This window comes from Crotalus tigris, unplaced genomic scaffold (assembly GCF_016545835.1).
Source record: "Crotalus tigris isolate CLP2741 ecotype Arizona unplaced genomic scaffold, ASM1654583v1 scf7180000021948.665609621:419813, whole genome shotgun sequence".
In the NCBI taxonomy this organism is placed as follows: Eukaryota; Metazoa; Chordata; class Lepidosauria; order Squamata; family Viperidae; genus Crotalus; species Crotalus tigris.
This window is the reverse complement of record NW_024098774.1, coordinates 224,648-247,629: the sequence shown is the minus strand read 5'-3', so window position 1 is coordinate 247,629 and position 22,982 is coordinate 224,648. Positions and strand designations below refer to the sequence as shown.

Sequence of the window (22,982 nt, the reverse complement as noted above, 5' to 3'; positions counted from 1 at the left end):
GAATTCTGGGAATTGAAGTCCACCAGTCATGAAGGGAGCCATAGTTCCCCCATACTGGCTCAGGAATTCTGGGAGTTGAAGTCCTTAAGTCATGAAGGGGCCATAGTTCCCCCATGCTGGCTCAGGAATTCTGGGAGTTGAAGTCCACCAGTCATAAAAGAGCCAAGGTGGCCTAGCCCTGTCCTAGGGTTACAAGGGGTTTCAAGAGGTGTTCTAGTCCAACCTATTCCCAAACCTTACACCCAGTTCCGGACAAATTGTTCTCTTCTTGAAACCCCCCTATGATGGAGAACCCGCAACTTCCAGAAGCAGGTTGTTCCGCTGATTAATTGTCCTCCCTGTCAGGAAATTCCTCCTTAGTTCCAGCTTGGATCTCCCTCGGACTTCAACACCCAGAATTCCCCAGCCAGTATGCTTTAAGATAGGTAGAGTTGGAATCATAGAGATGGAAGGGACCTTGGAGGTCTTCTAGTCCAACCCCGTGCTCAGGCAGGAAACCCTATACCATCTCAGACAAGTGACTGTCTAGCCTCTTCTTAACAACCTCCAGTGATGGAGCGCCCACAACTTCTGGTGGCAAGCTGTTCCATTGGCATCAGAAGAAGAAGAAGAAGAAGAAGAAGAAGAAGAAGAAGAAGAAGAAGAAGAAGAAGAAGAAGAAGAAGAAGAAGAGAGGAGGAGGAGGAGGAGGAGGAGGAGGAGGAGGAGGAGGAGGAGGAGGAGGAGGAAGAAGAAGAAGAAGGAGGAGGAGGAGGAGGAGGAAGGAGAAGAAGAAGAAGAAGAAGAAGAAGAAGAAGAAGAAGAAGAAGAAGAAGAAGAAAGAAGAGGAGAAGAAGAAGAGGAGAGAAGAGGAGGAGGAGGAGGAGGAGGAGGAGGAAGAAGTAGTAGTAGTAGCAGCAGTAGTAGTAGTTGGAAGGGACCTTGGAGGTCATCTAGTCCAACCCCCTGCTCAGGCAGGAAACCCTATACCATTTCAGAAAAATGGCTGTCCACTCTTCTTAAAAACTTCCAGTGTTGGAGCACCCACAACTTCTGGTGGCAAGCTGTTCCATTGGTTAATTGTTCTCAACATCAGGAAATATCCTCCTTAGTTCTAGGTCACCTTGTTGCTTCTTGTCCTGCTTTCAGGTGTTTTGGAAAATAGCTTGACTCCCTCTTCTTTGGGGCAGCCCCTGAGATACTGGAACACTGCCATCCTGTCCTCCCTCGTCCTTCTCTTCGTTAAACTAGACCAGTGTGGTTCTCCACCTGTGGGTCGGGACCCCATTTGCGGTCGAACGACCATTTCACGGGGGTCGCCAAACAAGGCAGTCCGCCATTTTTTCCCCCCTTTTCTTTGGCCACGCCCCTGGCACCCGGTGATGTATAAGTGGTTGGGGGTCACCACAACATGGGGAACTGTATTATGGGGTCGCGGCATTAGAAAGGTGGAGAACCACTGAACTAGACATACCCAATTCCAGCAACCGTTCCTTATATGTTTCAGCCTCCAGTCCCCTGATCATCTCCGTTGCTCTGTTCTGCACTCTTTCCAGGGTCTCAGCATCCCTTTTGGGACCCCCGGCCCAGCTTCCCCCTCCTACCTTTTCAATGTCATCTTCGTCCACTTCCAGAACGGCCCCATCGTAGTCCAGTTTCACTTTGACCTTCCCCTCCGGCAAGGTGCTGGCAGCGTCCGACTTTACCTGGCTTGCTGGGAATGCAGGCAGAATAAGAGAAGGGGACGTGAATTCCCAGGGGTCAAGCCAGACAGACCCTCCCCCAGACAGAGCCACACACCTCTGGCTCATCAGCGGGGCTCTGCTGCCACCTGCTGGACCACACACACAAATACACACACACACACACACACACACACACACGCACACAAACACATACATACACACACACACACACACACACACAAACACATGGATGCACACACCTGTCCCCAAAACTGACACCACATCCTACAGGAGAGGTCTTCCAACTTGGCCCTTGGATGACTTGTGGACTTCAACTCCCAGAATTCCTCAGCCAGGCACTTGCGTGCCTGGCTGAGGAATTCTGGGAGTTGAAGTCCACAAGTCATCCAAGGGCCAAGTTGGAAGACCCCTGCCCTAAAGCAACGAAGACCAGGAGCAGAAAAAGGAAAAGTCGAAGCCCCTTTTCTGCGCTTCCTATTTTTTTAAACAACTTTTAAAAGTCGGCCTTGGTTTTCACGGTTAGGAAAGGTCATGGTTTCACGAAATTAATTACTCCAGGGAGTAATTCCTTGACTTAACACTACTGTGGTGGTGGTGGTGGTGGTGGTGCTGGAGGAGGAGGAGGAGGAGGAGGAGGAGGAGAACTGTGGGGTCCCTGGTGCTCTCTGAGCTTGGTGGGTTTCCTTGCAGACGTTTCATGACCCATCTAGGGAACATCATCAGTGCCAGAAGGGAGGAGGAGGAGGAGGAGGAGGAGGAGGATGGGGGGGGGGACTATGGGATCCTTGGTGCTCTCTAAGCTGGGTGGGTTCCTTACAGACATTTCACTAACCCAATGGTTCTCAACCTGTGGGGTCGGGACCCCATTTGGGGTCGAACGACCATTTCATGGGGGTCGCCAAACAACGCAGTCCGCCATTTTCCCCCCTTTTCCTTAGCTGTGCTCCTCCCTTTTATTCTATTGGCTTTTGAAAGCCAATAGAATAGACGCTCTTGAATAGAGTCTCATTCTATTGGCTTTCAAAAGCCAATAGGAATTGTCCAGGCTGTCTCTGCCCTGCTGAGCCCGCCAAAAGTCCCATTCTGCAAACGGTGCTGCACCAGTGGAGTAGTCCTCGACTTACGACCGGTTGAGTAGTCCTCGATTTACGACCGGTTGGGGGTCGCGGCATTAAAAAGGTTGAGAACCACTGCACTAACCCAACTAGGGAACATCATCAGTACCAGAAGGGAGGAGGAGGAGGAGGAGGAGGAGGAGGAGGAGGAGGAGGAGGAGGAGGAGGAGGAGGAGGAGGAGGAGGAGGAGGAGGAGAACGACGACTGTGGGGTCCTGGGTGGTCTCTAAGCCTGGTGGTTTTCCTGCAGATGTTTCATGACCCAGCTAGGGAATATCATCAGTGCTAGGAGGAGGAGGAGGAGCAGACGCAGCAGCAGGAGCAGGAAGGGACAGAGGAGGAGAAGGAGAAGGATATGAGATCCTTGGTGCTATCTAAGCTTGGTGGTTTTTCTGTAGACATTTCATGACTCAGCTAGGGAACATCATTAGTGCTAGAAGGGAGAGGGAGGAGGAGGAGGAGGAGGAGGAAAGGACTGTGGGGTCCTTGGTGTTCTCTGAGCTTGGTGGTTTTCCTGCAGACCTTTCATGACCCAACTAGGGAACCTCCTCAGTCAGTGCGGAAGACCACCCAACTCAGGGAGCACCAAGCACCCCACCTAATTCCAATGTCCACCAGGCTGCTTCCCCCTCTCCCCCCTTCCTCCCTCTGACCCACAGGATCCTCATCAGAGAGAGGCAATCCATCCTTCCGATGTTTCAAAGGCACCTGCTGCGTGCAGGTTGTCACGTCATCGCAGGGTGGAAACTAACCCACTGGCTCTCTAACCCAGTGGTTCTCAACCTTTTTAATGCCGCGACCCCCCAACTGGTCGTACGTCGAGGACTACTCAACCGGTCGTAAGTCGAGGACTACTCAACTGGTGCAGCACTGTTGGCAGAACGGGACTTTTGGCGGGCTCAGCAGGGCAGAGACAGCCTGGACAATTCCTATTGGCTTTGGAAAGCCAATAGAATTAGAGTCTATTCAAGAGAGTCTATTCTATTGGCTTTCAAAAGCCAATAGAATAAAAGGGAGGAGCACAGCTAAGGAAAAGGGGGGGAAAAAATGGCGGACTGCGTTGTTTGGCGACCCCCGTAAAATGGTCGTTCGACCCCACATGGGGTCCCGACCCACAGGTGGAGAACCACAGCTCTAACCCCACCAAAAAGGCAAACAAGACGTTATGGGGTACTGAACGTGCACGGGGGGCTCCCCCCAAAGACAGCCCCCCTCCCCCACCCACTCGGGGCCCCTCACTCACCCAGCGAGAATCCATCTTTGTGAACCAGCCACACCTTCTCCGTCTCACACCAGGCCTCTTCGGCAGCAATCTGCTCCTCCGTCTTGGCCTGCCGTGGCGGGTTGGAGAACAGAAGGGGAGATGTTACTGGCGCACCCTTGGCGGGGACTCCCCAACTTACAACAGCGCTGAAAAATTGCGACTTGGGACCCGTTTTTCACGGTTACGACCTTTGCAGCCTCCTTGTGGGCCGTGTCGTTAAAATTCAGACGCTTGGCCACTGACCCGTATTTATGACGGTGGCGGTGTGCCCGGAGGGTGTCACGGCATCCCTTTTTGTGGCCTTCCGACAAGCAATGCCAATGGGGGATGCTGGATTCGCTTAACAACCGGGGCGACTGACTTATCGACGGGGGTGATTCGCTTAACAACGGGGGGCGAGAAAAGTCGTAACGTGGGGGCCAAGCTCGCTTAACGCATTTCTCGCTTAGCAACAGAAACGTTGGGCTGAAGGGCGGTGGTTAAGTCGAGGACTACCTGTGCTTTGACAATAAGACATGAAGTCTACCAGGGTGGGATGGAAGGTTAGGGCACCAATCGCCTTTCAGCGCCACCGCGGAGCGGTCCACGCAACAGTCCATGGCTGCTCTCTTTCCCTGGTCCCACCTTGCATACTCTTTCCATCAGTCCACCCTCCGCTTGTCATTTAGTGGATTAACACAAACACACGCACACACAAAGGGAGCTTGAGAGTGAGGCCGACGGCCTTTTGGTTGCCATCGTTCTCCTTCAACTTTCCAAAGAGGGTATCCATAACTGGGGTGGGGGGTGAGGGGGGGTAAGCATGCAGCATGAATTGCCAATCCTCCCGAGAGAGGCAGGCGGCCATCGATGCATGGACACTACATGCAAACTGTCAAGGTAATGATTTAGAAGCTAACCATCTGATGTAATGTATGATGTAATGGTGGGAATGACTCAGCAGGATCTATGTCCCTTTAAGATCCAGCAGGGTCTGTGTCTCTTTAAGAGCCAGCAGGTTCCGTGTCCCTTTAAGAGCCAGCAGGGTCTGTATCTCTTTAAGAGCCAGCAGGGTCTGTGTCCCTTTGAGCCAGCAGGGTCTATGTCCCTTTAAGAGCCAGCAGGGTCTATGTCCCTTTAAGAGCCAGCAGGGTCTGTGTCCCTTTGAGCCAGCAGGGTCTATGTCCCTTTAAGAGCCAGCAGAGTCTGTGTCCCTTTAAGAGCCAGCAGGGTCTGTGTCCCTTTAAGAGCCAGCAGGGTCTCTTTAAGAGCCAGCAGGGTCTCTTTAAGAGCCAGCAGGGTCTGTGTCTCTTTAAGAGCCTTTTATAAAAGGACAGGCTCCACAGTTCTGTGCTCCCTCTTCCATTTCCTGCTGTGACTGTGGTGTGTGGACCCTGCTGTGTGTACAGTATATTGTTCCTGGTGTATGATGTTGTAGATAGTGTAAGATAAACCACCATTTAAGGTAGACCACTGTTTACTCCTGGGTTATCTCAATGCAATAAGACTGGGCATGCTCTGACACAAATCCCTGAGCCTGGGCTCACCTGGGGGAAAGGAGGAAGCATGTCTGGTCTCCTCTGAGGAGGTCAACCTAAAGTCTCTCTCTCTAGCCCAGTGGTTCTCAACCTGTGGGTCAGGACCCCATTTGGGGTCGAACGACCATTTCACGGGGGTCGCCAAACAAGGCTATCCGCCATTTCCCCCCCCCCTTTTCTTTGGCCACGCCCCTGGCACCCGGTGATGTATAAGTGGTTGGGGGTCACCACAACATGGGGAACTGTATTATGGGGTCGTGGCATTAGAAAGGTTGAGAACCACTGCTCTAGGCAACTCTGAGCTCTCCCAGATATAGGTTGTGTGATGAGGTTTTCTCCTCGGCCAATATTGAACTTCGCAGCTGGGGAAAGGTGGGTGGAAGGAAGGAAGGAGGCCAGCTCCAAGGAGAAAGTGGGAAGACATTTCCTGGTCATGAAGTCTACCAGAGTGGGATGGAAGGTTAAGTTTCTAGCACCAACTGGAAGTCAACCCCAAGGAGAAGACAAGAAGACCCTTCCTGGTCATGACGTCTACCAGGGTGGGATGGAAGGTTAGGTTCTCAGCACCTTGGTTGAAGACCAGCTCCAAGGAGAAGACGGGAAGGCCCTTCCCTGGTCATGAAGTCTACCAGAGTGGGATGGAAGGTTAAGTTTCTAGCACCGATTGGAAGTCAACCCCAAGGGGAAGACAAGAAGATCCTTCCTGGTCATGACGTCTACCAGGGTGGGATGGAAGGTTAGGTTCTCAGTACCTTGGTTGGAGACCAGCTCCAAGGACAAGATGAGAAGACCTTCCCTGGTCATGAAGTCTACCAGAGTGGGATGGAAGGTTAGGTTCTCAGTACCTTGGTTGGAGACCAGCTTCAAGGACAAGATGAGAAGACCCTTCCTGGTCATGAAGTCTACCAGAGTGGGATGGAAGGTTAGGTTCTCAGCGCTTGGTTGGAGACCAGCTCCAAGGAGAAGATGAGAAGACCCTTCCTGGTCATGGTCTACCAGAGTGGGAAGGAAAGTTAGGTTCTCAGTAGCTTGGTTGGAGACCAGCTCCAAGGAGAAGGTGGGAAGGCCCTTCCTGGTCATGAAGTCTACCAGAGTGGGATGGAAGGTTAGGTTCTCAGCACCTTGGTTGAAGACCAGCTCCAAGGACAAGATGAGAAGACCCTTCCTGGTCATGAAGTCTACCAGAGTGGGATGGAAGGTTAGGTTCTCAGACCCTTGGTTGGAGACTAGCTCCAAGGAGAAGATGAGAAGACCTTCCCTGGTCATGAAGTCTACCAGAGTGGGATGGAAGGTTAGGTTCTCAGTGCTTGGTTGGAAACCAGCTCCAAGGAGAAGGTGGGAAGGCCCTTCCAGGTCATGAGGTATACCAGGGTGGAATGGAAAGTTAGGTTCTCAGACCCTTGGTTGGAGACCAGCTCCAAGGACAAGATGAGAAGACCCTTCCTGATCATGAAGTCTACCAGAGTGGGATGGAAGGTTAGGTTCTCAGCACCTTGGTTGAAGACCAGCTCCAAGGAGAAGGTGAGACCTTTTTCTGATCCTGGCCTATCAGGATGGGATGGAAGGGTTTGGAGGGCAGTTCCAAAGAAAAGATGGGAAGACCCTTCCAGTCATGACCTCTACTGGGGTGGGATGGAAGGTCAGCTCCACAGCGCCCTGGTTGAAGATCCGATTCCATCTGAAACAAGGCCTGGGAAGTTGTTATTTTTGCGCGTGAAAAGACGGGTGGAAAGTGGCCTTCCAAGGTTAGGAGAGGCTTATAATCATCGCTTCCAAAGCACTGCTCAGGGCCAGGTCCCCTGCAGAGCACCCTGGCAGAAGGAAATGGCTTCACAACGCAACACACACACACACACCCATCATCCACCCACGCCAAGACCGGGTTTGCAAATACCGAAGCCCACTCTGTCAACACCCGGAAACCCCAGCCACAAGCTTCAGCGTTTGTTCTGCTCAAAAATACACACAGGGGTCTTCGTGCTGTAGGAGGGCGTTTCCCAACTTCACGGAACTTCAAGAGGGGTGGACTTCAGAATAACAGAGCTGGAAGGGACCTTGGAGGTCTTCTAGTCCAACCCCCTGCTCAGGCAGGAAGCCCTATTCCATTATAGACAAAGGGCTGTCCAGTCTCTTCTTGAAAACTTACAGTTTTGGAGAATTCACAACTTCTGGAAGCAAGGAGTTCCACTGGTTAATTGTTCTAACTATCAGGAAATTTCTCCTTAGTTCTAGGTTGCTTCTCTCCTTGATTAGTTTCCATCCGTTGCCTGGCTTTCTTTCTTTCTTTCTTTCTTTCTTTCTTTCTTTCTTTCTTTCTTTCTTTCTTTCTTTCTTTCTTTCTTTCTTTCTTTCTTTCTTTCTTTCCTTCCTTCCTTCCTTCCTTCCTTTCCTTCCTTCCTTCCCTTGCCCTTCCTTCCTTCCTCCCTCCCTTTCTTCCTTTCTCCTTAGTTCTACATTGCTTCTCTCTGCTTGAGTAGTTTCTATCCATTGCCCTCCCTCCCTCCCTCCCTCCCTTCCTTCCTTCCTTCCTTCCTTCCTTCCTTCCTTCCTTCCTTCCTTCCTTCCTTCCTTCCTTCCATCCTCTCCTCTCCTCTCCACTCCATCTTCCTCCTCCCTTCCTTGATCCCGTCCTTACGCCCTCATTCCTTGCTTAGATTCCACTGACCGGGGGACCCCAGAGGTCCTCTAGACCCTCCCACTCTGAATGCAGAGTGCAGCTTGGCCTCCCTTCCTCAGCCAGAGAGCCCTGTTCTGGCTCACAGCCTGGAGCCCCCAGAGAAGCCCCTTCCCAAGGCCACGCCTGCCTGCCAGAGCACCCCAAAGCCCCGAGCAGATGGGAAGGAGCCTTACATTCCAGCATGTCGCGCGAGCACACACATCAACCCAGAGGCAGGCGGGAGGTGGAGGAGGAGGAGGGTCCGGGGCGCTGGGATACCATACCTGGCCGGGGGCAGCCACGGCGCTCACGGGCTCCGGCTGAGGCAGCAAGGGGAGAGGAGAGAAAAGAGAAAGATGAGCAGAGGGATAGGGGGACATGGCGGGGAGGATCTGTCCCTGGGGGGAACTTGGGCCCGGACAGTGTGCCGAGGAGGGGGACACAGCAGCCGCAGAGACCCCCCCCCTTGATCAGCCTTTTTGGGTGTGAGCCAAAAGACACAGGAAGCACCAAGGGGGTAACCCCCGGCGAAGGGTTATGTTAGTGCCGACCTATACTTCTCGAATAAAGATTCTTAAAGGTAAACAATGCCTCGGAAGTTCTTGGAAGAGTTTCATCAGTCGGAACCAGGACATGAAGCCAAAATTTGGATTCCCCTCCCCTGGGCACCTAGTATCAAAGCACAATTCCCTCCTCCAATGAACAGTCCTAAATCACATTCTCCAATTAGTTTGAAATGCAGGCTTCCCTTCCAGTTCTCCAGCCCGCCATTCCTTATCACCTCTTATTTCAATACCCTTGGTTCTCACGCTAGGTCCAGTATTGTTATGTCTAGCTCAGTGGTGGCGAACCTATGCCAGGCGTGCCAGAGGCGGCACTCAGAGGCCTCTCTGTGGGCACGCGCACCATGCCCCGGAGATGGCAACCAGCCGCCTACTAACTCGCGGAGGTCCCACGTGGCCGGATGCATCCCAGCATGGTTGGTTTCCCTCCCGTCCCATCCCTCCTGGCCTCCCATGCTCTCCTTTTCCCAGGCACGACCCACTGCATCGCCTCCTCAACTGTCCGGCAGCCATCCAGCTCAGAGGCGGCTTCTGTGAACTGCTGGCGGTTTGCTGCGGAGCCCCAGAGTGCGCCAGTCAAGGGGCCGGCAGGCTGTGGCTGCTGACGGACACTGTCGGCCCCCATGCGCTCGCTGGCCTCTGTGTGCGGGGGCCGACGGTGTCAGGCAGCAGCCCCCCCCGGCTCCTGCCTTGCCTTGCCCTGCGACAATGGCACCCCCGCCTCGCCTTGCCTTGCCTCACCCCGCAGGACGAGCCTCCTGCCCACTGCCCCACCTGCCAGAGACCCCCTGGATCTCCCCCAACCCTGCCCAGCCCTCACAGGCGTCCCTCCCCACGAGCAACATCGAGGTGACCACGCCCACCTTGGCCATACCCACCCAGTCTGCCATGACCACAGCCATGCCTGGCCCCCGGCGATAAATAAGTGGGTTTTGGGTTGCAGTTTGGGCACTCGGTCCCTACCAGGTTCGTCATCACTGGTCTAGCTAAACCAGGGGTTCTCCACCTGTGGGTCGGGACCCCATTTGGGGTCGAACGACCATTTCACGGGGGTCGCCAAACAACGCAGTCCGCCATTTTTTTCCCCCTTTTCCTTAGCTGTGCTACTCCCTTTTATTCTATTGGCTTTTGAAAGCCAATAGAAGAGACTCTCTTGAATAGAGTCTAACTCTATTGGCTTTCAAAAGCCAATAGGAATTGTCCAGGCTGTCTCTGCCCTGCTGAGCCCGCCAAAAGTCCCATTCTGCCAATGGTGCTGCACCACTGAGTCCTTTGGGATTGGGCAGCATATAAATATTTGTAAATAAATAAATAAATAAAATAGTCCTCGACTTACGACTGGTTGAGTAGTCCTCGACTTACGACCGGTTGGGGGTCGCGGCATTAAGGTTGAGAACCACTGAGCTAAACTCTCATGCACATTCCTCCCCCCAGCATCATCTAACTCCAATTCTAAGAGTAAAAGCCGAGGTGGCGCAGCGGTTAGAGTGCAAGTACTGCAGGCCACTTTAGCTGACTGTGTTCAGCAGGTCAGCGGTTCAAATCTCACCGGCTCAAGGTTGACTCAGCCTTCCATCCTTGCGGGGTAGGTAAAATGAGGACCCAGATTGTTGGGGGCAATGTAAATATAGATATACATTGCTTACTGGTGTACACCGCTTAGAGAGTGCTTGCACTTAAAGCGGTATATAAGTCTCATAAATAAATAAATAATAAATAAATAAAAGATAAGAAGAAAATGGTGGCCTCTGCCACTGTTGTCAAAGCAAACACATCCGATGTTAGCAGCGTTGACACCAGGTGACCCGAGCAGGGCACAAGCAGGGGGGCAGCCCCCCCCCAAAAGGGAGAGACTTCAACAGCTTTGAAAACAACTATCTAAGGAGGTTCTCCATCCTCCAGGTTGCTTCTCTTTTTGATCAGTATCTTGAGAGGGTGCCCAAAACAAGGCCAGGGAGACCGTGATTGCGTGTGTCTTTTTGCAAATTGGGTGTTTGTCTGAAAAGGGAGCCTTGCGGGTTAAATGGGACCAAGGAAGGAGAATATTTGTAGGGCAGGGTTGAAATGAGGTGGTCCTGGGTGGTCTCTGAGCTGGCTTGTTTTCTCGCAGACGTCTCATGACCCAACTAGGGAACGTCGTCAGCGCTAGCAAGGAGTGCTGTCGGCTGTCGGTTTATATTCTGACAGCAACAGAAGCGGAACATAAACCGACAGCAAACGGCACTCCGTGCTAGTGCTGATGATGTTCCCTAGTTGGGTCGTGAGACGTCTGCGAGACAACAAGCCAGCTCACAGGTTAAAGGGGAATTCGGCATTCGCTGTGGGCTCTCTCTTAAAGACGAAGGGTGGATCCTGAAACCAAGCAGTTTCCTTGCTTCTTTGAACCAGGGAACACACGGTGATAGTGGTGGGATTCAGCCGTTTCGCACCACTTCGGAAGAACCGGTAGCTAATTTTTTTGTGGCCCAGGCCCAGAATGGATTTCTGGAAGTAGCATCCACACAGAGAACCAGTGGTTCGCCTATTTGAATCCCACCACTGATCATATCTATCTATCTATCTATCTATCTATCTATCTATCTATCTATCTATCTATCTATCATCTACCTATCTATCATCTATCTATCTATCTATCTATCTAACATCTATCTATCTATATCTATTATCTATCTACCTATCTATCTATCTATCTATCTATCTCTATTATCTATCTATCTATCTATCTATCTATCTATCTATTATCTATCTATCTATTATCTATCTATTATCTATCTAATCTATCTATCTATCTATCTAACTATCTATCTATCTATCTATCTATCTATCTATCTATCTATCTATATCTACCTACCTACCTACCTATCATATCTGTCTGATTGTCTATCTATCTATATCTATCTACCTACCTACTTACCTACCATATCTATTTGTCTGTCTGTCTATCATATCCATATCTACCTACCTTCCTATCATATCTGTCTGCCTACCTATCTATATCTACCTATCCACCTACCTTCCTACCTACTATATCTGTCTGTATGTCTGTCTGTCTATCTAGCTATCTATCATATCTATCATTACCTACCTACCTACCTACCTACCTATATTTGTCTGTCTATCTACCTATCTATCTATCTATCTATCTACCTTATCTGTCTATATCTGTGTCTGTCTATCTACCTACCTATCTACCTACCTCTACCTACCTACCTATCATATCTATCTACCTATCTACCCACCTACCCACCTACCCATTTACCCACCTACCCATCTACCTACCTACCTACCTACCTTCCTACCCCCCTATCTATCTATCTATCTATGATACCTATCTATCTATATTTATCTATATCGATCAGATCCAGTGGTGGGATTCAGCCGGTTCGCACCATTTCAGCAGAAACGGTAGCTAATTTTTTGTGGCCCAGGCCCAGAACGGGCTTCCTTCCGGAAACGGCATTCACACAGAGAATCAGTTGGTCCCCTATTTGAATCCCACCCCTGGTGAAACATCACGTCAGCCCGAGCGTAACTCAGCCCACAAGGACAATGCTCACAAACGCGCCGCAAAAAGTCTTTCTATTCTGCCTTTCGCACCCACAACACACCTGCTTGGGCTTCTCTCCAGCGGTCGGGCAAGGTGGCGGCATGTCTTCTGGCTGGGCTGGCGGGGATGTCTGCTTGGAAGGAGCCACAGGGCAGAAAGAAGCAAATCTGAGTCAAAGGATGCTTCAAGAGGACGCAAGCCTACATGCAGCTGTGCACACACACACACACACACACACAAACACCCGTTGTGAACACTTGCATGGAAAAGCTCAGTGCACACTCCCTTCCCGTGCAGTGTGGAAGGACGGGGAACAGGCGTTGGGGTGCAGACATTTAGCAAGCCCTGGGCAAGTCCTGCGCAAATAGTCCCGTCTCCCCACTACAGGTTGATTTACAGCTATTCACTTAGTGACCGTTCAAAGTTACAACAGCGCCGGAAAAAAGGACCATTGCAGCACCCCGTGGACACACGGTCAAAACTCAGCAATCCACTTAACAACGGCGGACGGAAAGGTCGTAAAAGGGGGCAAAACTCCGTTAACAAATGTCTCGCTTTGCAGCGGAGATTTTGGCTCAGCTGTGGCCGTTAAGCCGAGGACTGCTGGTACTTTAACTAAAAGTGCCGTCCACCGAAGCTGGTACGGGAGGAGCAAACGCCGAGGGAGAGAAGCGGGCACGCTTGACGTGCTTTGGCAGAGCAAAAGAGCAGCGTGCAGGGGGAAACTACACATCCATCACACCTGTCACCTGTCACCCTAAAGCAGGAGTGGGGAACCATGGGTCTTGCATGATTGGTGGACTTCAACTCCCAGAATTCCTGAGCCAGCATGGCTAAGCATGGCTGGCTCGGGAATTCTGGGAGCCAAAGTCCATGGCCGGCTGGGGAATTCTGGGAGCCAAAGTTCATGCCTGGCTGAGGAATTCTGGGAGCCAAAGTCCATGCCTGGCTGGAGAATTCTGGGAGCCAAAGTCCATGCCTGGCTAAGGAATTCTGGGAGCCAAAGTCCATGCCTGGCTCAAGAATTCTGGGAGCCGAAGTCCATGCCTGGCTGAGGAATTCTGGGAGCCAAAGTCCATGCCTGGCTGAGGAATTCTGGGAGCCAAAGTCCATGCCTGGCTGGAGATTTCTGGGAGCCAAAGTCCATGCCTGGCTAAGGAATTCTGGGAGCCAAAGTCCATGCCTGGCTCAAGAATTCTGGGAGCCAAAGTCCATGGCTGGCTGAGGAATTCTGGGAGCCGAAGTCCATGCCTGGCTGGGGAATTCTGGGAGCCAAAGTCCATGGCCGGCTGAGGAATTCTGGGAGCCAGAGTCTATGCCTGGCTGAGGAATTCTGGGAGCCAAAGTCCATGCCTGGCTGGGGAATTCTGGGAGCCAAAGTCCATGCCTGGCTCGGGAATTCTGGGAGCCGAAGTCCATGCCTGGCTGAGGAATTCTGGGAGCCAAAGTCCATGGCCGGCTCGGGAATTCTGGGTGCTGAAGTCCATTCCTGGCTCGGGAATCCACGAGTCATCCAAGACCCATGGTTCCCCACCCCTGCCCTACAGGAAAGACAAATCACATGCCAAGGGCTGTGGGGGGGGGTCGCTGCCCCCCTCCCCCAGCCCACCCCAAAGCCCACGCCATGCCCCCTGGTACCTGGCTGGCAGGACCGGCTTCCTGGCTGGGTGGCTTTGCCAGGCCTCCGGATGGTGGCCGAGCCTCGGGGGGGCTTTGGGCCTCGGAGGGCTTCCCTTCCGCCAGGGGTGGGGGCTGCGTCTTCTCAGGGGGGGGCGCCTCCTCTTTCTTCCCCCGCTGCTGCCGGGAGTGGGGCCGGTGTTCCCGGCTTTTGGCCCTGGACATCAGGCTTTTCAGCCCCACGGAGAGGTCGTCCTTTGGGGGTGCCCCCGTGGGCTGGGGCTTCGGGGACGGCCGAGGGGGAGACAGCAGGCAGGGCGGCGGGGAGAGGACTCTGCGGGGAGCCTTTTCCTGCTTTTTGCCGGGCTGGGGGCTCTTAGGCGGCTTGGGGGGGTCCTTGGCGCCTTCAGCATCGTCCCCAGGAAGCACTTTGTGGACCAGGCTGCGGACGGCCTTGGCCACTTTCGTTCCGGACAGGCCGTGGGGGTCCTCCCCGGGGGTCCCGGGCTGAGGCTCCGAGACGGCTGCGTGGGGCCCCTCCAGGCCATTCACAGCAGGGCTGGGGGGCTGGGCCTCCCCGTTGATCAGGGGGTCCGGGTTCTTCGCCTTGCCCGCGCGTTTGGGGGGCTCGGGGCTCTGCAGATGGCGGGACGCTTCCGTTTCCGCGACTGGGCAGTCTGGCTAGAGTCACAGAGACAAGGAGGGGTCACCAAAGGAAGGGAAAATCCGTAGATCAGGGTTCAACGGTGGGGTGCTTGGGGGGGGGTCTCTTGAGCTGGGGGGACTTCTTGCAAATGTTTCATGACCCAACTAGGGAACATCATCAGTGCTAGAAAAGGAGGGAGGGAGGGAGGGAGGGAGGGAGGGAAGGAAGGAAGGAAGGAAGGAAGGAAGGAAGGAAGGAAGGAAGGAAGGAAGGAAGGAAGGAAGGAAGGAAGGGGGTCCTTGGTGCTCTCTGAACTGGGCTGTTTTCTTGCAGACATTTCAGGACCCAACTAGGTAACTTCATCAGTGCTAGAAGAGAATGGGGTTTGTGGAGGAGGAGGAGGAGGAGGAGGAGGAGGAGGAGGAGGAGGAGGAGGAGGAGGAGGAGGAGGAGGAGGAGAAAGATAACTGTGGGGTCCTTGGTGCTCTCTGAGCTGGGTGGTTTTCTTGCAGACGTTTCATGACCCAACTAGGGAACATCATCAGCGCTAGAAGGGAGGAGGAGGAGGAGGAGGAGGAAGACTGTGGGGTCCTTGGTGCTCTCTGAACTGGGTGGTTTTCCTGCAGACGTTCAGTGACCAAGCTAGGTAACATCATCAGTGCTAGAAGGGAGGAGGAGGAGGAGGAGGAGGACAACTGTGGGGTCCTGATGCTCTCTAAGCTGGGTGGTTTTCCTTGCAGACATTTCATGACCCAACTAAGGAACATCATCAGTGCTAGAAGGAAGATGGGCTTGCTGAATGGGGGGAGAGAGGGAGGAGGAAGAGGAGGAGGAGGAGGAGGAGAATTGTGGGGTCCTTGGTGCTCTCTGAGCTGGGTGGTTTTCCTGCAGACGTTCAATGACCAAGCTAGGTAACATCATCAATGTTAAAGGGGAGGGGGGGAGGAGGAGGAGGACAACGACTGTGGAGTCCTTGGTGCTCTCTGAGCTTGGTTGTTTTCTTGCAGACATCTTGTGACCCAACTAGATAACGTCATCAGTACTGGAAAGCAGTGGGGTTTTCTCCCTCTTGATAGATAGGGGCTGCAGCAACCAACAGCCTAATCAAGGAAGTAACCAGAAGCAAACAAGACTCCTACCAACGCTGGGAGGGCGAGCCACAGGCATATAATCAGACAGCAACCGCCTCCCTTCTAGCACTGAGCATGTGCCCTAGGGCCCACCTGACCCCCAACTTATTGTGACCTACAGCTTGGCCTAAACTGGGCTAAAGCCGCGCTTAGACACAGATTCACTTACGCCAGCTTCCTCTTTCCCACTTTTTTTCACGGCTAAAACTTTGTCTTCATCCTTCACCTGGGGGGGGGGGGAGAGAGAGAGAAGAGGCAAGGTTTCGCTGGAGCACGTCAGGAGTGTCTTAAGAGCTGCATGCATGCCCACACGTGCACAAATACACACACACGCACAAACACCAAGCTTTCCCACTTCTATGTCCCAAGTGTGTTTTGTGTTCCCTGCTTAGCATGGAGCATATTGTGGGCTTAACTGGCAGCTGGGGGGGGGGGTTATGTTTGCTACGGAGGGGGGGTCCTGCTTCGGCCACTGCTGCTAGATCCAATTTGCAGCAATTTTGAGCTAAAGCAGTGGGTCTCAACCTTTTTAATGCCGCGACCCCCCCCCAACCGGTCGTAAGTCGAGGACTGCTCAACTGGTCGTAAGTCGAGGACTACTCCACGGGTGCATCACCGTTTGCAGAATGGGACTTTTGGCGGGCTCAGCAGGGCAGAGACAGCCTGGACAATTCCTATTGGCTTTTGAAAGCCAATAGAATTAGACTCTATCCGAGAGAGTCTATTCTATTGGCTTTCAGAAGCCAATAGAATAAAAGGGAGTAGCACAGCTAAGGAAAAAGGGGGGAAAAATGGCGGACAGCCTTGTTTGGCAACCCCCGTGAAATGGTCGTTCGACCCCACATGGGGTCCCGACCCACAGGTGGAGAACCAATGAGCTAAAGCCCACCCACCCACCCAGGGGTCTCCAGGAAAGAAAAAGCGGGCCAGGGTATTTGTGCAGGAAGAAAAACTTAAGCCGGCCACAGCTGGATTCACAGCTGGATTCGAAAGGAAAAATCTCGCTTGGCAATGCTGGTTTGCTCAGCTGTTTGGCCAATAGTGGCTCCCCGCCTGTCCGGGAAGTTCTCGACTTACATCCGTTCGTTTTAGTGGCCATTCAGAGTTGCAACAGCACTGGGGGAAAAAGGGGACTTCCACTCCCAGAATCCCCCAGCCAGCCTGCTTGAAGAGGTGGACTTCCACTCCAAGAATTCCCCAGCCAGCCTGCTTTAAGAGGGGGGGACTTCCACTCCAAGAATCCCCCAGCCAGTCTGCTTTAAGAGGGGTGGGCTTCCACTCCCAGAATTCCCGCTTTAAGAGGGGTGGGCTTCCATTCCCAGAATTCCTCAGCCAGCCTGCTTGAAGAGGGGTGGATTTTAACTCCCAGAATCCCCCAGCCAGCCTGCTTTAAGAGGGGTGGACTGTGCTGGCTGAGGAATTCTGGGAGTTGAAGTCCACCCATCTTAAAGTGGCCAAGGTTGAAAACCAATGTTTTAGGAATGCAGACCGGATTTTAATTTTTATTTTCCTGTTCTGTTTTCTTCAGCTTAATTGTTTGTTTGGAACAAGGGAGCTTCATGGTTTTCCAAACATCGGGAGGAGCAGTTGGCAGGAGAAGCTCACAAAAGCTTCTGCTTTTTTCATAAAACGCGTGAGCCGAAAAAGTGTTGCCACACTCTTCCGGACTTTTTTTCAGGTTTTTTGTTGTTGTTATTCTTGCATCTGTGTTAAAATTATCAAGCCCAAGGCAGTTTACACAAAATTATGCAGGGGAATTTGCAGAGGACATGATCAAAGCAAACCGCAGGCAGCTTCTATGCGATGAACCGACAACATGTTATTTCAAACCTGGACTATGAATAAATTTGTGGTGTAGGCAACACAACAATCAGACAAACAGGAGCGTCGTTTTGTCAACAAGGCCCCCAGATACAAGCAGTTCTTGACTTATGACTGATTGCGGTTCAAATCTATGATGGGTCCCCAAAAAGGGACCTGGCATATGAGGTTCCAACACCCGCTACCACACACACACACACACAGAGACACACACACCCTGTGGTCATGTGATCTCATTTTTGGCACTCAGCAAATGGCTGCATTTATGGGTGCTCACTCGCAGTTTCTGGCAAAACACACCCAGTGGGCACAATGGGTTGTTTAACGACTGTGGTGGGATGGGATGGGAAGGGATGGGATGGAATAAAGAGAAAGAAGAGAAGAGAAGAGAATTCAGAATGAATAGAATAGAATCCAGAATGAATAGAATAGAATCCAGAATGAACAGAATAGAATCCAGATTGAATAGAATAGAATCCAGAATGAATAGAATAGAATATAGAATATAGAATAGAAAATAGAATAGAATAGGAAATGGAATAGAATAGAATATAGGATAGGATAGGATAGGATAGGATAGGATAGGATAGGGTAGGGTAGGGTAGGATAGGATAGAAAATAGAATAGAATATAGAATAGAATATAATAGAATAGAATAGAATAGAATAGAATAGAATAGAATAGAATAGAATAGAATAGAATAGAATAGAATATAGAATAGAATATAGAATAAAAAATAGAATAGAATAGGAAATGGAATAGAATAGAATAGAATAGGAAATAGAATAGAATAGAATACGGAATGGAATGGAATGGAATAAAGAGAAGAGAAGAGAAGAGAAGAGAAGAGAAGAGAAGAGAAGAGAAGAGAAGAGAAGAGAAGAGAAGAGAAGAGAAGAGAATCCAGAATGAATAGAAGAGAATGGAATGGAATGGAATGGAATGGAATAGAATAGAATAGAATAGAATAGAACAGGAAATAGAATAGAATAGGAAATAAAATAGAATAGAATAGGGAATGGAATGGAATGGAATAAATAGAAGAGAAGAGAAGAGAATCCAGAATGAATAGAATAGAATAGAAGCTGGAAGGGACCTTGGAGGTCTTCTAATCCAGCCCCCTGCTCAAGCAGGAGAACCTACACCATCTCAGACAAGTGACTGTCCAGCCTCTCCTTAAAAGCCTCCACTGATGGAGCGCCCACAATTTCTGGTGGCCAGCTGTTCCACTGGTTAATTGTCTTCACTGTCAGGAAGCTTCTCCTTAATTCCAGGTTGCTTCTCTCTTCGAGTACAATCAAACAGAATGGAATGGAGAGTAGGGGAGGGGAGGGGAGAATAGAGGAGGAGGAGGAGGAGGAGGAGGAGGAGGAGGAGGAGGAGGAGGAGGAGGAGGAGGAGGAGGAGGAGGGAAATAGAATCCTAGGGCTGGAAGGGACCTTGGAGGTCTTCTACTCTGACCCACTGCCCAAGGCAGGGGATCTCATGCCATCTCGGACAACCCTGAAGACGACCAGCGCTCTCGGTCCATGTCCTGGAACCAAGGAACGGCGCCCCAAGTGTGCAAAGGCCGCAAGCACACTCCGAGCCACCCGCCACAGCTGGATTCCTGGGGCTTCCCAGACACCCCTGCAAAGGTTCCCGGCACCTCTGCTAAAAGCGCTGAAGACCCCCCCAGATTGTCCCACCCCGGAGAGTAGCCCTGGGGACCTACGCGATGACTGGTGCAAAATCCCTGTGTGAAGGAACTTTCCCCCCACCCAGGGGAAACCCCCCCCCCAATCCAGGCCCAGTCCCCCCACGCTTCACACAACTCAAATCACTCAGACAATCGGTGCAGTTAGTCAACAAAGTGATTTTCATGCATTTGTGTTATTGTCCCAGAGGGAGACTGTGAAAAGCTCTGGAGGGGAAGGCTGCCCAAGTTTTGCCCAGCAAAGTTTGGGGAGGGGGCTGCAAGGAAAAAAAAGGGGAGGCCGATCTCCCCCCCCCACCCCACCCCGGGAGTGAACCTCAGGCGGGATCCGAGGCCGATCAGAGCCCCCCCCCTCGCCCAGGCTGTTGACAGAAATAATCCAGAGCTGCAGTGGGTCGAGTGTCACTCAGCGCCAATGCCGGCTTGGGCTAAAAGTGGGCAGAGCCCAGCCCCTTCCCCCTTTTGGCATGCTCCCCTGGGCTCGCTGCAACATGCCAAAGTGTGCAAGGAAAGGAGAAAGGGGAGGAGGAACACAAGCAGCCCCCACAACCACAGCCACAGCACTTCCCTTTTGCTCCCAGAAGGCAAACCGCGATGAAAAGGCCATGGCTGCAGGCCCTCGGAGCTGGAAGGCTGAAAATAAGAATAAGAGAAGGGCGGAGTTGGGAGGGAGCTGGAGGGGTCTTCTTGTCCAGCCCTCTGCTCGAGATGGAGATCCCAGACCAGGCGTGTCCAGCCTTGGGACGTTAAGACTGGTGGGCTTCCACTCCCAGAATCCCCCAGCCAGCAGGCTTTAGGAGGGGTGGGCTTCCACTCCCAGAATCCCCCAGCCTTGGGACGTTAAGACTGGTGGGCTTCCACTCCCAGAATCCCCCAGCCAGGATGCTTTAAGAGGGGTGGACCCACTCCCAGAATCCCCCAGCCAGCCTGTTTTAAGAGGGGTAGGCTTCCACTCCCAGAATCCCCCAGCCAGCAGGCTTTAAGAGGGGTGGGCTTCCACTCCCAGAATTCCCCAGCCAGCCTGCTTTAAGAGGGGTGGGCTTCCACTCCCAGAATTCCCCAGGCAGCATGCTTTAAGAGGGGAGGACTTCCACTTCCAGAATCCCCCAGCTATTATGCTTGAAAATGGGTGTGCTTCCACTCCCAGAATCCCCCAACCAGCCTGCTTTAAGATGGGTGGACTTCAGTTCCCAGAATCCCCCAGCCAGCAGGCTTTAAGAGGAGTGGATTTCTATTCCCAGAATTCCCCAGCCAGCCTGCTTTAAGAAGGGTGGACTTCCCCTCCCATAATCCCCCAGCCAGGATGCTTTAAGAGGGGAGGACTTCCACTTCCAGAATCCCCCAACTATTATGCTTGAAAATGGGTGTGCTTCCACTCCCAGAATCCCCCAGCCAGCCTGCTTTAAGATGGGTGGACTTCAGTTCCCAGAATCCCCCAGCCAGAATGCTTCAAGAGGGGTGGACTTCCACTCCCAGAATTCCCCAGCCATTATGCTTGAAGAGGGGTGGGCTTTCACTCCCAGAATCCCCCAGCCGGCAGGTAGTCCACCCATCTTAAAGAATGCTGGCTGGGGAATTCTGGGAGTGGAAGTCCACCAGTCTTAAAGTTCGCGAGCTTTGAACACTAAACAGTCCTAAACCATTCCAGACAAATGGATGTCCAATCTCTTCTTGGAAGCCTCCAGTGATGGCGCACCCACACCTCTGGTGGCTGTTCCATTGGTTCATTGATTAATTACTTAATTTACAGAATAACAGACGTGGAAGGGACCTTGGAGGTCTTCTAGTCCTTTTTTACAACATTTACAGGCATTCCTTTGGTGACTGAAGTTACAACGGCACCGGGAAACACGACTTAACGACCGTTTTTCGCACTGACGGCCGTTGCCGCATCCCCGTGGTCAGGTGATCAAAATTCAGCAACTGACTCCTCATATTTATGACGGTTGCAATGTCCCAGTGTGTGTGTGTGTGTGTGTGTGTGTGTGTGTGTGTGTGACATGACCCACTTTCGCGACCTTCTGACGAACGTCAGTGGGGAAGCCAGAATCACTCCATAATCCTATGACTCAGTTAACGACGCACTGATTCCCTTCGCAACGGTGACAAGGAAGATCGTACAACCGGGACAAAATTCACTTAGCTTCGGGGGTGAAAATTTTGACCGCCATTGCGGTCGTTAAGTCGAGGACTACCTGTGCAGCCCCAAATCAGTTGAGACGACATTCGCTTGCTCCTTTTGTGCCTCCTGACTCCACTTTTAATATCCCAAATTAACTAGGCACCACTTAATTTCCTGCTGGCCTACACATATTTCCGGGGCAAATGTGGAGTGCACATCACAAAAGGGCCCTGGCTGATAAATCCTTGTGTCTTTCTGCCTTTTTGACAAGATTTGTTTTGTGGGAGATCAGCTCTCTCTGGCCAGACTAATGGGAGTTACAGCAGCAGCAACCAGCCCTTGACCAGGATAATAAATGAGGCACAGGTGGAAGTCGGTAAAGCAACAGCTGTTAAAACCCGGTTATACCTCCCCAGGGGGGGAAAAAAACCAATTATTTCAAGGGCTGTTATGCTAATTAACTCGGAGAGTTAACTAGGGGGCTGTTGAAGTGGGTTGGGGGCATGTCTGGGTATTAACCACGATTGCAGAACTGGCAGTCACATTCTGTTCACTTTCCTACTAAGCCATGGACGCAAACCACGGCTAGCCCTATAAACTGCTTTTCGGGGCGCCTCCCAGATTCTCTTGAAACCGCAGGCAAAGTGCAAAGCTCACCATTTCCTGCCGATGTTCAAAAGAAAGAAAGAAAGAAAGAAAGAAAGAAAGAAAGAAAGAAAGAAAGAAAGAAAGAAAGAAAGAAAGAAAGAAAGAAAGAAAGAAAGAAAGAGGAGGGAAGAAAGAAAGGAAGGAAGGAAGGAAGGAAGGAGGGAGGAAAGGAAGGAAGGAAGGAAAGAAAGAAGGAGGGAGGAAAGAAAGGAAAGAAGGAAGAAAGAAAGAGGGAGGGAAGGAAGAAAGAAAGGAAGAAAAGAAAGAGGGAGGAAAGAAAGAAAGGAAAGAAGGAAGGAAGGAAAGAAAGAAGGAGGGAGGAAAGAAAGGAAGGAAGGAAGGAAGGGGGAGGGAAGAAAGAAAGGAAGAAAAGAAAGAAAGAAAGAAAGAAAGAAAGAAAGAAAGAAAGAAAGAAAGAAAGGGAGGGAGGGAAGAAAGAAAGAAAGGAAGAAAAGAAAGAAAGAGGGAGGAAAGAAAGAAAGGAAAGAAGGAAGGAAGGAAAGAAAGAAGGAGGGAGGAAAGAAAGGAAGGAAGGAAGGAAGGGGGAGGGAAGAAAGAAAGGAAGAAAAGAAAGAAAGAAAGAAAGAAAGAAAGAAAGAGGGAGGGAGGGAGGAAAGAAAGGTAAGAAGGAAGGAAAGAAAGAAGGAGGGAGGGAGGAAAGAAAGGAAGGAAGGAAGGAAAGAGGAGGGAGGGAAGGAAGGAAGGAAGGAAGGAAGGAAGGAAAGAAAGAAAGAAAGAAAGAAAGAAAGAAAGAAAGAAAGAAAGAAAGAAAGAAAGAAAGAAAGAAGAGAAAACATTCATCAGAGCTGTGTTTCTCCATTTCGACAAATTGAAAATGGGTGGGACTTCATCTCCCAGAATGCATTGTGTTAGATAGCGCCCAATGTTAGGACAGAATAGCAGAGTCGGAAGGGACCTTGGAGGTCCTCTAGTCCAACCCCCTGCTCAGGCAGGA

The 22,982-nt window shown here is 51.5% G+C and overlaps 1 protein-coding gene across 5 annotated transcripts in view; it reads right to left on the bottom strand.

The window, feature by feature from the left end:
• MYO18A (myosin XVIIIA) overlaps positions 1–22,982 on the bottom strand; it is a 199,789-nt gene that overhangs the window by 117,241 nt on the left and 59,566 nt on the right. For 3 of the 5 annotated variants that reach the window (XM_039319030.1, XM_039319031.1, XM_039319029.1), the window contains exons 3-6: positions 12,409–12,477; positions 8,432–8,557; positions 4,044–4,131; positions 1,584–1,693 (exon numbers count right to left, since the gene is read on the bottom strand). In XM_039319030.1, coding sequence (XP_039174964.1) covers positions 1,584–1,693; positions 4,044–4,131; positions 8,432–8,557; positions 12,409–12,477 — 393 coding nt within the window. The remainder of the gene's footprint in view (positions 1–1,583; positions 1,694–4,043; positions 4,132–8,431; positions 8,558–12,408; positions 12,478–22,982) is intronic. The other 2 variants (XM_039319032.1, XM_039319033.1) reach the window with 1 other exon arrangement.